The following is a 13525-nucleotide window of genomic DNA, read 5'->3' on the forward strand; positions in this document are numbered from 1 at the left end:
CTATTGCCGGATGTCTGGAGATCCCCTTGATTTGGCGCCAGATTCAAACTAATGTCAGGAAAGGGAAAAATCCATGCCTCAGAACACTCATTCTTTGTGGGCAGCTTTCATTGAGGTCAACGGTGAGCGCTTCCTAGCTAATATATTTCTATAAGGTTATCAGAGTTGCCTCCTTTAAAGATTCTAAAGTTCAAGTTTCTCTAGTCTTTCCTCATAACTCAACTCTTTGAAACTAAGAATCAGCCTTTTGCCTTCAGCACTTGAATCCAGCTGGCTCAATGATCAGAATTGAACACAATATTTAGGATAAAAGCAAAATACTGCAGATGCTGGAAATCTGGAAAAAAAACAAAGTACTGGACATACTTGGCAGGTCCGGCAGCATCTGTGGAAAGAGAAGCAGAGTTAACATTTCAGGTCTGTGATCTTTCATCAGAACTGGCAAAGGTTAGAAAAGAATTAGGTTTTAAGCAAGTGAAGGGGGAGGTTGGTGAGGAAGAGAACAAAAGGGAAACAATAGAGCAGGACAGCTTTGTTATTTAATCTCTCCTGTCCTCTGCCCTATCACACACCTTTCCTTTTGTTCTCTTCCCCACTGTTACGACTGGGTGAGAAAGGTGGCTAGGGGTCCCTTTTAGTCTTCACCTGGTCTTATTGTAACAGGCAAAGAAATTAGCATGAACAGGCTTTCTTAGGCTTAAAGAAGAAAAGTGAAATTTATTAAACCTTAAACTTAAACTCTAATTTGGTTAACACCCACGGATACATGTCATGCCCCATGCTAACATGCATACTTGATACGCACATGCAAATAGAGACAGAAAAGAGAAGAAAAACAAAGTGAAAATGTTTGATGCAATCTCTGAAGGGAGTTTGTGACTGTGCTTCGAGCTCACTGTAGAGTCTTTGATTGTAAGTAGATCTTGCTTTTCGTTGGGACCCAGTATTCTTCTTAAACCTTGTTCACTGTAGGAGACTTTTCTCTCTTGGGGTTCCTGTGTCTTCAATGGATTTCAGTTCCGTAAGAAAGATGAGAGAATGCAGGAGAGAGGTCCTTTCAGTCTAGGAGAAAACAGCTTTCTGAATTTTAAAACTCTGTGACAAGTTCAAATTCAAAAAACTCCAACTGCCAGTTAGTCATGTGATTAAACTGGTCTGACCAGGTCTTCTGTGCATTGGGGAAGCAGGGACTGAGTCCTTTGTTCCAACACTGTCTGCAAGTCGGCAAAAAAAGTCTTTCTGGCGAGGGGCCTGGCAATTCTTTGTGATAGGCCCTCTTTTCTTCCCAGCAGCAAATTTAGGTTTTAATGTTCAGGTGGCAAAATAATGTGTGCCTCATTCTTGGCAGGTGGGGGCCTGCATGGCACCCACCAACGTCGCCCCTTCACTTGCTTAAAACCTAATTCTTTTCTAACCTTTTCCCGTTCTGATGAAAGGTCACAGACCTGAAACGTTAACTCTGCTTCTCTCTCCACAATAGTTAGGATGTGGTTTACCAAAGCACTGTACAATTTGAGCACGACTTCCTCTGCCTTGCACTCTACTGTTTTGGCTATGTAATTCAGCATTCTATTTGATCGTACTGTGACATCTCTTTCAACTTCATTCTTAGCTACTTCCATACCATTTATGGAGTATGTATGTCATTCCTTTCCTTTCATTGTGCAGTACCTTACACTTTTCTAAAACAAATTTAAGTTGCCATTATTCTGCTCACTTGCGTATTTTGTCCAATTCATTTTGTATTTCCCAACTGTATGTAAAAAGGTTCTAGCTTAAATTTTATGTTTCACTGCACCTGCCTAAGAGAGTGCATATTGGGAAATTGCACATCTGCAGCAGATAATTTTCCATCCACATACTTTGGTCTACAATTTCCTGATATGTACTCCTAGTACTCCGGAGACCGAGACAAAGCGAGTGAGAGAAGCACGGTGGGAGCGGAGGTTTAAACCAGAGTTGGAGACCAGAGACGGGGAGAGAGAGGAGCACGGTGGGAGCGGAGCCGGGAAAAATTGAAAAGTGACATCAGAGTGACGTCACAATCTACAGGGAGAGCAGGAAAATAGAGCCACTGGGGTGACTGTACAGGTAAGCTTTTAATTTAATTTAAATCAAACATAGCATCAAACATCACAGGCAAGCAGGTAGGTAACTGGTTTGGGAAGAAGCTACCTGTTTGGTGAGTATCTGGAAAGTGATTAAGGTCCATTCTAATCCTAACGTTTCAAATAGTAAAGGAACTAGTGGTAAGCTTAATAAGATAAATAAGAAAAGGAAAATAAATAATTGAAATAATTAAGTAGTTAATTAAAACACATTAAGGATGGCAGGACGGGTGATGTGTCACGGCTGCAGCATGTGGGAGCTTCTGGATGCCAGTGTGATCCAGGGTAAACATGTCTGCAGTAAGTGTTTGTGGCTCGAAGAGCTTTGGCTCAGAGTAATTGAACTGGAGTCCGAGCTGCAGACACTGGGACACATCAGGGAGAGGGAAAGTTACCTGATCATTTTGTACCAGTGACACCCCTGAGGATAGGGTCTTCTGATTTGATCAGTGGTCAGGGACAGGAGAGTGTGGCTGCAGCTGAGGCAGGTAAGGGGACCCAGAGGGCAGGAGTGTAGGCGCCTCAGCCTTTGCGATTCTCCAACAGTTTGAGGTTCTTTCAGCTTGTTTCAATGAGAGTGGGGGCTGCAGGGTGGATGAGTAACCTGACCATGGCACCATGGTACAGGAAGGCATTCAAGTGGAAGGAGAAAAAAGGAATGTAGTGGTAGTAGTAGTAGTAGTAGTAGTAGGGGACAGTATAGTTAGGGGGATTAACACTGTTCTCTGCAGCAAAGAGCGAGAGTCCAGACGGATGTATTGTCTGCCCACTGCCAGGGTTCAGGACATCTGCTCAGGGCTGGAGAGGAACTTGTAGTAGGAGGGGGAGGATCCAGTCGTTGTGGTCCAATTAGGTACCAATGACTTAGGCAGGACTACGAAAGAGGTTCTACATAGTCAGTATGAGGAACTAGGCGCCAAATTAAGAAGCAGAACCTCAAAGGTAATAATCTCTGGATTATTACCTGAGGCCACGTACAAATTGGCATAGGGTAAATAAGATTAGAGAAATGAATGCATGGCTCAAAGACTGGTGTGGTAGAAGTGGGTTCCGGTTCGTGGGGCACTGGCACCAGTACTGGGGAAAGTGGTGGCTGTACCTTTGGAACAGTCTGCACCTGAACCATGCTGGGGCCGGTGTTCCAGTGAGCCGCATAACTAGGGAATTAGAGAGGGTTTTAAACTAAATAGTGGGGGCAAGGGATCAAATTTGGGAAGATATGGTAAATCAAGGATTAGAGACAAGGCAAGAGAGAAAGGTATTAATATGGGAAATGATAGACTGTGACAGGAAGGGACAGAGCGTACAAATCTAAGAGTAAATCAACAAATAAGGCTAGAAGTCACAAAAATAATAAAAGGACACAACTAAAGGCTCTATCTGAATGCATGAAGCATTTGAAACAAAACCGACAAACTGAGAGTGCAAATAGAAATAAATAAGTACAATCTGATAGCCATTACAGAGACATGGTGCAGGACGACATAGATTGGGACCTGAATATTGAAGGGTACATGGCATTTAGGAAGGACAGGAAGCTAGAAAAAGGTGGAGGGGTAGCTCTGTTAATTAATGATGGTATTAGCGCAATAGAGAAGGATGACCTAAGTTCAGGAGACTAGGATGTAGAAGCAGTTTGGGTAGAGATGAGAAATCATAAAGGCAAGAGGTCACTTGTGGGAGTTGATGTACAGGCCACCTAACAATAACCACACTGTAGGACAGGGTATAAAGGAAGAAATAATGGCAGCTTATCAGAAAGGGACAGCAATAATTATGGGGGATTTTAACCTACATATAAACTGGAAAAATCAGATGGGCAGACGTAGCCTAGATGAGGAGTACAAAGAATGTGTTCGGGATAATTTCTTGGAACAGTATGGTCTGGAGCCAACCAGAGAGCAGGCTATACTAGATCTAGTATTGTGCAACAAGATAGGATTAATTAATGACCTCATAGTTAAGGTGCCCCTAGGTAGCAGCGATCATAATATGATTGAATTTTAGGTTCAGTTTGAGGGAGAGAAGAGTAGGTCCGAGACTAGTATTTTAAACTTAAATAAGGGCAATTATGAGGGCATGAAAGCGGAGCCAGCTAAAGTGAACAGGCAAATCAGATTAAGGGATAGGTCAATAGAGATGCAGTGGCAGACATTTACGGGGATACTTCAGAATACAAAGAATAAACACATTTCAACGAGAAATAAAAATTCCAAGGCTTGGACCTGCCATCCATGGTTAACTAAAACAGTTAAAGATAGTATTAAACTTAAAGAAAAAGCCTATAATTGCGCAAAGATGAGAGGCAGGTCAGAAGATGGGACAGAATATAAAAAACAGCAAAGAATGACGAAAAGATTGATAAGGAAGGTAAAATTAGAGTACGAGAGAAAGCTAGCTAGAAATATAAAGACAGATAGTAAGAGTTTCTATAGATATTTTAAAAAGAGTTAACAAAGTGAGCGTTGGTCCTATAAAAAGTGAGTCTGGGGAATTACCAATGGATAATAAGGAGATGGCAGATGAATTGAACATATATTTTGCGTCGGTCTTCACTATTGAGGATACAAGTAACATCCCAGTATTAGCTATAAGTCAGGAAATGGAAGGGAGGGAGGAACTCAGGAAAATTACAATCACCAGTGAAGTGGTACTAAACAAATTGTTGGAGCCGCGGGCTGACAAGTCCCCGGGTCCTGATGGACTTCATTCTAGGGTGTTAAAAGAAGTGGCTAGTGAGATAGTTGATGCGTTAGTTTTAATTTTCCAAAATTCCCTAGATTTGAGGAAGGTTCCGTTAGATTGGAAGACAGCAAATCTAACTCCTTTATTCAAAAAGGGAAGGATACAGAAAGCAGGAAACTACAGGTCAGTTAGCCTAACATCTGTCCTAGGGAAAATGTTGGAAGCTATTATTAAAGACATTATAACAGGGCATTTAGAAAAGTTCAAGGTAATCAGGCAGAGTCAACATGGTTTTGTGAAAGGGAAATCATATTTAACCAATTTATTGGTGTTCTTTGAGGGATTTACATGTGCTGTGGATATAGGGGAAGCGGTGGATGTATTGCACTTGGGGTTTCCAGAAGGCATTTGATAAGGTGTCACATCAAAGGTTATTGCAGAAAATAAAAGCTCTTGGTGTAGGGGGTAACATATTGGCATGGATAGAAGATTGGTTAGCTATCGGGAAACAGTAGGCATAAAATAGTAATTTTCTGGTTGGCAAGATGTAACGAGTGGTGTGCCACAGGGATCTGTGCTGGGGCCTCAACTTCTTACAATTTATATAAATGACTTAGATGAAGGGACCGAAGGTATGGTTGCTAAATTTGCTGATGACACAAAGATAGGTAGGTAAATAACTTGTGAAGAGGACATAAGGAGGCTACAAAGGGATATAGATAGGTTAAGTGAGTGGACAAAGACCTGGCAAATGGAGTATAATGTGGGAAAGTGTGTAATTGTCCACTTTGGCAGGAAGAATCAAAAAGAAGCATATTATCTAAATGGTGAGAGATTGAAGAGCTCTGAGATGCAGAGGGATCTGGGTGTCCAAGAATCGCAAAAGATTAGTATGCAGGTACGGCACATAATTAGTAAAGCTAATAGAATGTTATCATTTATCGTGAGGGGAATTGAATACAAAAGTAGGGAGGTTATGCTTCAGCTATACAGGGCATTGGTGAGACCACATCTGGAGTTCTGTGTACAGTACCGGTCTCCTTATTTAAGGAAGGATGTAAATGCGTTGGAGGCAGTGTAGAGAAGGTTTACTAGATTAATACCTGGAATGGACGGGCTGTCTTATGAGGAAAGATTGGACAGGCTAGGCTTGTATCTGCTTGAATTTAGAAGAGTAAGAGGCAACTTGATTGAAACATATAAGATCCTGAGGGGTCTTGACAGGGTGGATGTAGAAAGGTTGTTTCCCCTTGTGGGAGAATCTAGAACTAGGGGTCACTGTATAAAAGGGGTTGCCCATTTAAGACAGAGATGAGGAGAAATTTTTTCTCTTAGAAGGTCATGAGTCCTTGGAATTCTGTTCCTCAAAAGGCGATGGAAGCAGAGTCTTTGAATATTTTTAAGGCAGAGGTAGATAAATTCTTGATATGCAAGGGGGTGGAAGATTATCGCGGGTAGGTGGAAATGTGGAGTAATCAGTTCAGCCATGAATTTATTGAATGGCAGAGCAGGCTCGAAGGGCCGAGTGGCCTACTCCTGCTCCTAATTTGTATGTTTGTAAGTTTGTATGTTCGTATCAGTTGTATGATGGAAATTTATATATATATATATATATATATAATGAGTAATTTGAGTTTATCTTTTTGCTGCACTTGACTAAGCATTTGGTGACTTTAGAAATTGGCCAACACAAATGTAGCCTTTCGATAACCCACATTAATAATGCCACAGTAAACACCCAGTTAGCAAATCAAAAAGCAAATGCTCCTTTTGTCTTCTGGAGCAACTAAAGTAAATGCTAAATATCACAATCAAATACAAGCTGACTGTTAAGGTAATTTAGATAGTTAACTCAAAGGTGAACAAAATGAATTATGTGAGAAAAGTAACGAATCTTAACTTTTTTCGGTATTTGTTGTCAAAAAATGGCAGTCCTTTTATTAGACATGGAGACTTGTGGAATTATAATATTGAAATATCCAAGTGTGTAATTCCAATACATCAAAAATCTTAATTTTGATTAGCAGGGTTTTCAATTCAGAAAAAATGCAGGATGTGGTTTACTTCAACTTATTTCAAAACTTCTGTTGGGAGGGGATAGTGGAATTGTGAAATATGATTCTAATTATTGAATTTCTACTTTTAGATTGGCTTGTGTCAGTAAAACACAAAATGGCACCAAAGAAGAAAAGCACCAAGAAAAACAAGACTGAAAAGAATGAAGTACCAAAGATAAGCATTGTTGAGGACACAACCATTGACATTGTTCAGCTGAACCACCTTAACACTCTCTATGATAGTGGATCAAATGGGTTTCGGTGCACAGCTACAGAAGTCTCCAATCCCAACCATGGCACCATCCTCTTGGAGGAAATCAGCAGGATGCGCCAGGAGAGACTCTTCTCTGATCTCACACTATCCACTAAAAACAAATCCTTTGATGTCCATAAAGTGGTGATGGCTGCTTACAGTGATTATTTCCGTAATATGTTGAAGAAAGATCCATCCATTCAATGTGTAGATGTTAATGATGCATCACCTTTAGGTTTGACCACTGCCATAACCTATGCCTACACAGGGACACTCAGCTTGTCTCTTTATACCATTGGATGCACCATTGCCACAGCCACCCAATTCCAAATGTCTACCTTGATCAACATGTGCACTGACTTCCTTGTTCAAGAAATTAACGTGGAAAACTGCATGTACATCTCAAACATTGCTGGGACATATGGGCTGAACCAGGTTAAAGAGTCGGCAAAGAAATTCATCCGTGAAAATTTCTTGGAGTTTTCAGAAAATGATCAATTCATGAAACTAACCTATGATCAAATAAGTGATTTGTTAATGGATGACAGTCTGCAACTGCCCTCTGAGCTCACTGCATTCCAAATTGCTATGAAGTGGTTGCAGTTTGACTCAAAAAGGGTGAAGCATGCAGCTGATCTGTTGAGTAATATCAGATTTGGTACCATTTCAGCTCATGATCTTGTCAGTTATGTTCAACCTATCCCATGCATGATGCAAGATCCAGACTGCCATCGGCTCCTAGTTAATGCCATGAACTACCACCTCCTGCCTCATCAACAGAATTCAATGCAGTCTAGAAGAACAAAGCTCAGGGGAGGACAGAAGGTCCTGCTAACTGTAGGTGGTCGGCCAGCTTTGACCGAGAAGGCTTTGAGCAGAGAGATCTTATACAGAGATCCTGAAAATGGATGGAACAAACTTGCAGAAATGCCAGCCAAAAGCTTCAATCAGTGCGTAGTCGTGATGGATGGCTTTTTATACGTAGCTGGTGGCGAGGATCAGAATGATGCCCGAAACCAGGCTAAACATGCTGTCAGCAGTTTAAACAGGTAATATGAGCCAAGTATTCTGTGGGATGTGTTCGTGTATAATGATTTCAAACTCCGAAAATTAAGGTCTGTGGACTATTCAGGGACTCTTTTTTTTTTAAATCAGGGATACATCCTAGTTTTTACAATAAAAGAACTTGCATTTATATAATGCCATTAATGGCCTCAAGACATCCGAAAATGCTCCACAGCCAATGTAATACTTTTGAAGCATAGTCACTGTTGTATTATTGTCAAATATTGTGGCCAATTTTGTGCACAGCAAAATCACATGAAAAGCAATGAGATAATCATAGAATTGTTACAATGTCTGCACCAGCTCTCCAAAAGAGCAATTGACTTTGTGCCATATCCCTTTTCATATAACAGTCAAATTCCCTTTTGAATGCTTCAACTGAACTTGCCTCCACCACACTGTCAGGCAGCGCATTCCAGACCTTAACCACTGGCTGTGTGAAAAGGTTTTTCCTCATGTCGCTTTTGCTTCTCTTGCGCATTACTTTAAATCCATGCCCTCTCGTTCTCGATCCTTTTACAATTGGGAACAGTTTCTCCCTCTCTGCTCTGTCCAGATCCTTCATGATTTTGAATACCTCTATCAAATCTGCTCTCAGCCTTCTTTTCTCCAGGGAAAACCGTCCCAACTTCTCTAATTTATCTTCATAACTGAAGTTCCTCATCCCTGGAATCATTCTTGTGAATCTTTTCTGTACCCTCTCCAGCGCCCTCGCATCTTTCCGAAAGTGCAGCACCCAGAACAGGATGCAATACTTCAGTTGAGGCTGAAGTAGTGTCTTCTATAAGTTCAACATAACTTCCTTGCTCTTGTACCCTAACCCTAACCCTATTAATAAAGCCCAGGATAGTGTATGCTTTATTAACCGCACTCTCAACCTGTCTTGCCACCTTCAATGACTTATGCACATATATACCTAGGTCCCTCTGCTCCTGCACCCCCTTTAGAATTGTACCCTTTCTTTTATATTGTCTTTCCATGTACTTCCTACCAAAATGAATCACTTCACATTGCATTGAACTTCATCTGCCACCTCTCTGCCCTTTCCACCAACTTGTCGATGTCCTTTTGCAGATCTATGCTAAACTCCTCACAGTTGACAATGCTTCCAAGTTTTGTAACATTCGCAGACTTTGAAATTGTGCCCTGTACACCAAGGTCTAGGTCATTAATATATACCAGGAAAAGCAAGGGGCCCCAACACTGACCTCTAGGGAACTCGACTACAAACCTTCCTCTAACCAGAAAAACATCCTTTTTTTAATTCTTTCATGGGATTTGGGTGTCACCAGCAAAGCCAGCATTTGTTGCCCATCCCTAATTGCCCTTGACACCTGAGTGGCTTGCTAGGCCATTTCAGAGGGCAGCTATGAGTCAATCCCATTGCTGTGGGTCTGGAGTCACATGTCAGCCAGACCAAGTAAGGACAGCAGATTTCCTTTCTGAAGGATACTAGTGAACCAGATGAGTTTTTATGACAATCAATGTTAGTTTCATGGCACCATTACTGAGACTTTCAATTCCAATTTTTTTGAATCAAATTTAAATTCCACCAGTTGCCACAGTGGGATTTGAAACCATGTCCCCAGGCGTTACCTCATACTTCTGGATTACTAGTCCAGTGACATTATCACTATGCCACTGTCTATCCCCACTACTCTTTGTTTCTTGTTACTCAGCCAATTCTGGATCCATGTTGCTACCATTCCTTTTATTCCATAAGCTATAACTTTGCTCACAAATCTGTTGTGTGGCACTGTCAAACGCCTTTTGAAAGTCCATGTACACTACATCAACAGCATTGCCTTCATTATCTCTCTCTGTTACCTCCTCAAAAAACTCCAGCAAGTTAGTTAAACATGATTTTCCCTTAAGAAATCCATGCTGGCTTTCTTTAATTAACCCACATTTGTCCACTGGACTATTAATTTTGTCCCGAATTATTCTTTCTATAAGTTTCCCCACCACCAAAGTTAAACAGACTGGCCTGTAGTTGCTGGGCTTATCTTTACACCCTTTTTTGAACAAGGGTGTAACGTTTGCAATTCTCCAGTTCTCTGGCACCACCCCTAAGTCTAAGGAAGACTGAAAAATTATGACCAGGGCCTCCGCGATTTCCACCCTCACTTCCCTCAATATTCTTGGATGCATCTCATCCAGTCCTGGTGTTTTATCCACTTTAAGTACAGCCTATCTAATATGTCCTCCTTATCAATTTTAAACCCTTCTAGTGTCTGAATTACCTCTTCTTTCACCATTGCCTGGGTTGCATCTTCTTCCTTGGTAAAGACAGATGCAAAGTATTCATTTAATACCTCAGCTATGCCCTATTAATAATCAGATAATCTGTTATTGTCAAATCACATCAGGTTTTAGTGTCAGAACTCGTTGGGGAGAGAAAAATTAGGCCCTAAAATGTGTTCAAATGATTTATATCTCTAGAACCTTACTTCATCTACAATTCTGTTAGGGGATTTCTGGCACTTTGTAACATTGCATCTTTCTTTGGGACCTGGAATAACTGAAGGCACAAAGGTAGCATTGCTTCTCTTTGAAAACTGTTTCTAATGAAGCCAGTTCAAGATATCTCAGTCCAAGCAGCATCAGAGCTCATACGCTAACTGAATGCTTTAATAAACAGCTAGAATATCTTGAGGGTACCACTACTTGCCTATTGTTACTCAACCTCATTTGTCTTAGTTTTGTAAGCTTTCTTTGTTCCCAGCCTAGCTATTATATGTAGAGGGATGATGACATTCACATTTGACTCTGTCCTGATAAACTAACATCCTCTTACTTACCAGGCACCTTTTGCAATGATGGATGATGCCCATTATTGAATTATTCACAATGCAAAGCATCCTACTTCCTAGCTTAAAAAAAACAGCGATGAGCATGGGCATAAAATAGGCAAATGCAGTTTTTTTTTAACAAGTGCTTTTTTTCCCATTCGTCTCCTGCAGCTGGACTCCTGTAGTGTATGAATCCACAGGTGCTGATAAGCTTCCATTAACTTTTCCAAGTGACTATTTGTCACATCAGCCTAGTCAGCGAGTGTTAGCAGGGATTTGATCATGGAGGGTATCCTATGCTGTTAGCTGATATCTAGATAGGGTCAGAAGCAGAAAATCTAACTAATTTCCCTTGCTATAGCACAGGGGCACTAAGCCAACTGTAGAAGCTCAATGGGAACAAGTAAAATATGAATCAGTTCCCAATGGACATGTTCCCTTTCAGGCTTCATCAAAACATGTTACTAGTGAGCAGAAAAATAATCATATGTTTTGTTACACTGAAAATTGTTAAACATTGAATATTCAGCAATTGAGAGCAAACCCATCTGAAAACTGATCACTTTAAGTTTGAAATCATAGGCTGATAGTGCTGCGAGAATAACACAACCCTTGTTGTTCTTACAGTACAAGCAAGTCCTGAGGCATAGCAGCAGCCAAAACAGAATTAATCTACACATGCATGCATCATTCAAACTAAGAAAAGCAACAATAGTATCTATCTATTTTTTTTTTGTTTGGGATGGGGCGTCACTGGCAAAGCCAGCAATTGTTGCCATTTTTAATTGCCCTTGAGAAGGTGGTGGTGACCTTCTTGAACTGCTGCTGTCCATCTGGTGCGGGTACACCCATTGTGCTGTTAGGGACTGAGTTCCAGTATTTTGATCCAGTGACAGTGTCAGGATGGTGTGTGGCTTGGAGGAGAACTTGCAAGTGGTGGTGTTCCCACGTGTCTGCTGCTCTTGTCTTTCTAGGTGGAAGAGGTCACGGGTTTGGAAGGTGCTGTTGAAGGAAGCATCGTGAGTTGCTACAATGCAACTTGTAAATGGTACACACTGCTCCCCACTGTGAGTCGGTGGTGGAAGGAATGAATGTTTAAGGTGGTGGATGGGATGCTGCTCAAGCGGACTGCTTTGTCCTGGATGCTGTCAAGCTTTCTGATTGATTCAGGTTCTAACGACGTCCAGGCAAGTGCAGTGTATTCCATCACATTCCTGACTTGTGGACCGGCTTTGGGGAGTCAGAAGGTGGGTTACTCATCACAGAATTCCCAGCCTCTGACCTCCTCTTGTGGCCACAATATTAATGTGGCTACTCCAGTTCAGTTTCTGGTCAATGGAAACTCCTAGGATGTTGTTAGTGAGGGATTTAGTATCATTGAATAACCATGCTGTGGTTGTGTGAATGCTGTTGAATGGGGAGATAAAAATACAAAGGGTAAGTTTTTTTAATGCTACGTAAGAACAGTTGGTTTCTTAAACTGTTACAGGACTTGTAAAACTCAGGCTTGAATAAGGATTTTTATGTAATGGGGCAGAATGATAGTGGAGCATTGAGATTTAAAACTCAAATCAAAATTGCTTGATTATTAAAGATGCATTCATTGTATAAAAGTAATTTTAAAGTCTTTTAAAAGATTCTAAAATGTGGCAGTTAGTGACAGACTGGTTTCTAGACTGATACTCAAGATTATTCAAATATTGTAAATTTTGTGGTTGTTACCATTTTACAATGCTTTACCTAGATTTGTTCATTTGCAAGAGATGCCTTTGTAAATCATGAGTTTCCTTCAAATATAGCACACCACCACAGTTACAGTTATGATTCTAAGTACAGCAGACACCTATTGTCTGTTACATAATATTAGGATCGGATTTTATTTTAGATTAAAAGCCCGATGGAACAATGAAGACAGACGGAATTGGGATGTACATCGTGCCTTTCATATCCTCAGAACATCCAAAGCACTTCATTATTGACTGAAGGAAACAGCCCTTCGAAGTCTTTTGGGGGTTTTTAAGACGTTCCCAAATTATCCCACAAGTTTCCTGCTGCCCTATTGCAATCTCCTGATCCACAATTTTGTATTTGCGTGAATTGGATTCAGTCTGAGTTTTGTTAATTTTTGGTTTCATTCAAGTGTTAGAGACTGGGTTATTTGACAGCATTGTGAATTTCAACCTAATAATTCATCCATCACTGAGAAGTAGTAAACTCCAGGGGAGCAGGAACTTTCAATTTTGGGCTTTGAAATTTACGATGGTTCTGATGGCTTCCATCTCCTTAATTTCAGGTTTTGCAATTATTTGTGAACTAACATAAATCTTGATTGTCCACGAAGTTGTGTTAGACATATAACTTTTTGGCTCTGGTCCTTAGTCAGCTTGACTCAGTTGGTAGCACCCCTCCAAGACAAAAGGTTTGGGAGTTTGAACTCCACTCCCGATTTGAGCACGTCATCTAGGCTTACACCAATGCAGAACTGAGGGAGACCTGTAATGTTGGAGGTGCCATCTTTCAGATAAGATATTAAACTGAGTAGATGTGAAAGATCCCATGCGCTAT

At 40.9% G+C, this 13525-nt stretch overlaps 1 protein-coding gene across 4 annotated transcripts in view; it reads left to right on the forward strand.

The window, feature by feature from the left end:
• Positions 1 to 13525, forward strand: part of LOC137347137 (kelch-like protein 31) — a 39770-nt gene that overhangs the window by 20059 nt on the left and 6186 nt on the right. For all 4 annotated transcript variants that reach the window (XM_068011272.1, XM_068011270.1, XM_068011271.1 and 1 more), the window contains 2 exons: positions 1896 to 2091; positions 6940 to 8152. In XM_068011272.1, coding sequence (XP_067867373.1) covers positions 6966 to 8152 — 1187 coding nt within the window. In that variant the 5' untranslated portion in view covers positions 1896 to 2091; positions 6940 to 6965. The remainder of the gene's footprint in view (positions 1 to 1895; positions 2092 to 6939; positions 8153 to 13525) is intronic.

The sequence above is a fragment of the Heterodontus francisci genome, chromosome 31 (genome assembly GCF_036365525.1).
Source record: "Heterodontus francisci isolate sHetFra1 chromosome 31, sHetFra1.hap1, whole genome shotgun sequence".
NCBI classification, from domain to species: Eukaryota; Metazoa; Chordata; class Chondrichthyes; order Heterodontiformes; family Heterodontidae; genus Heterodontus; species Heterodontus francisci.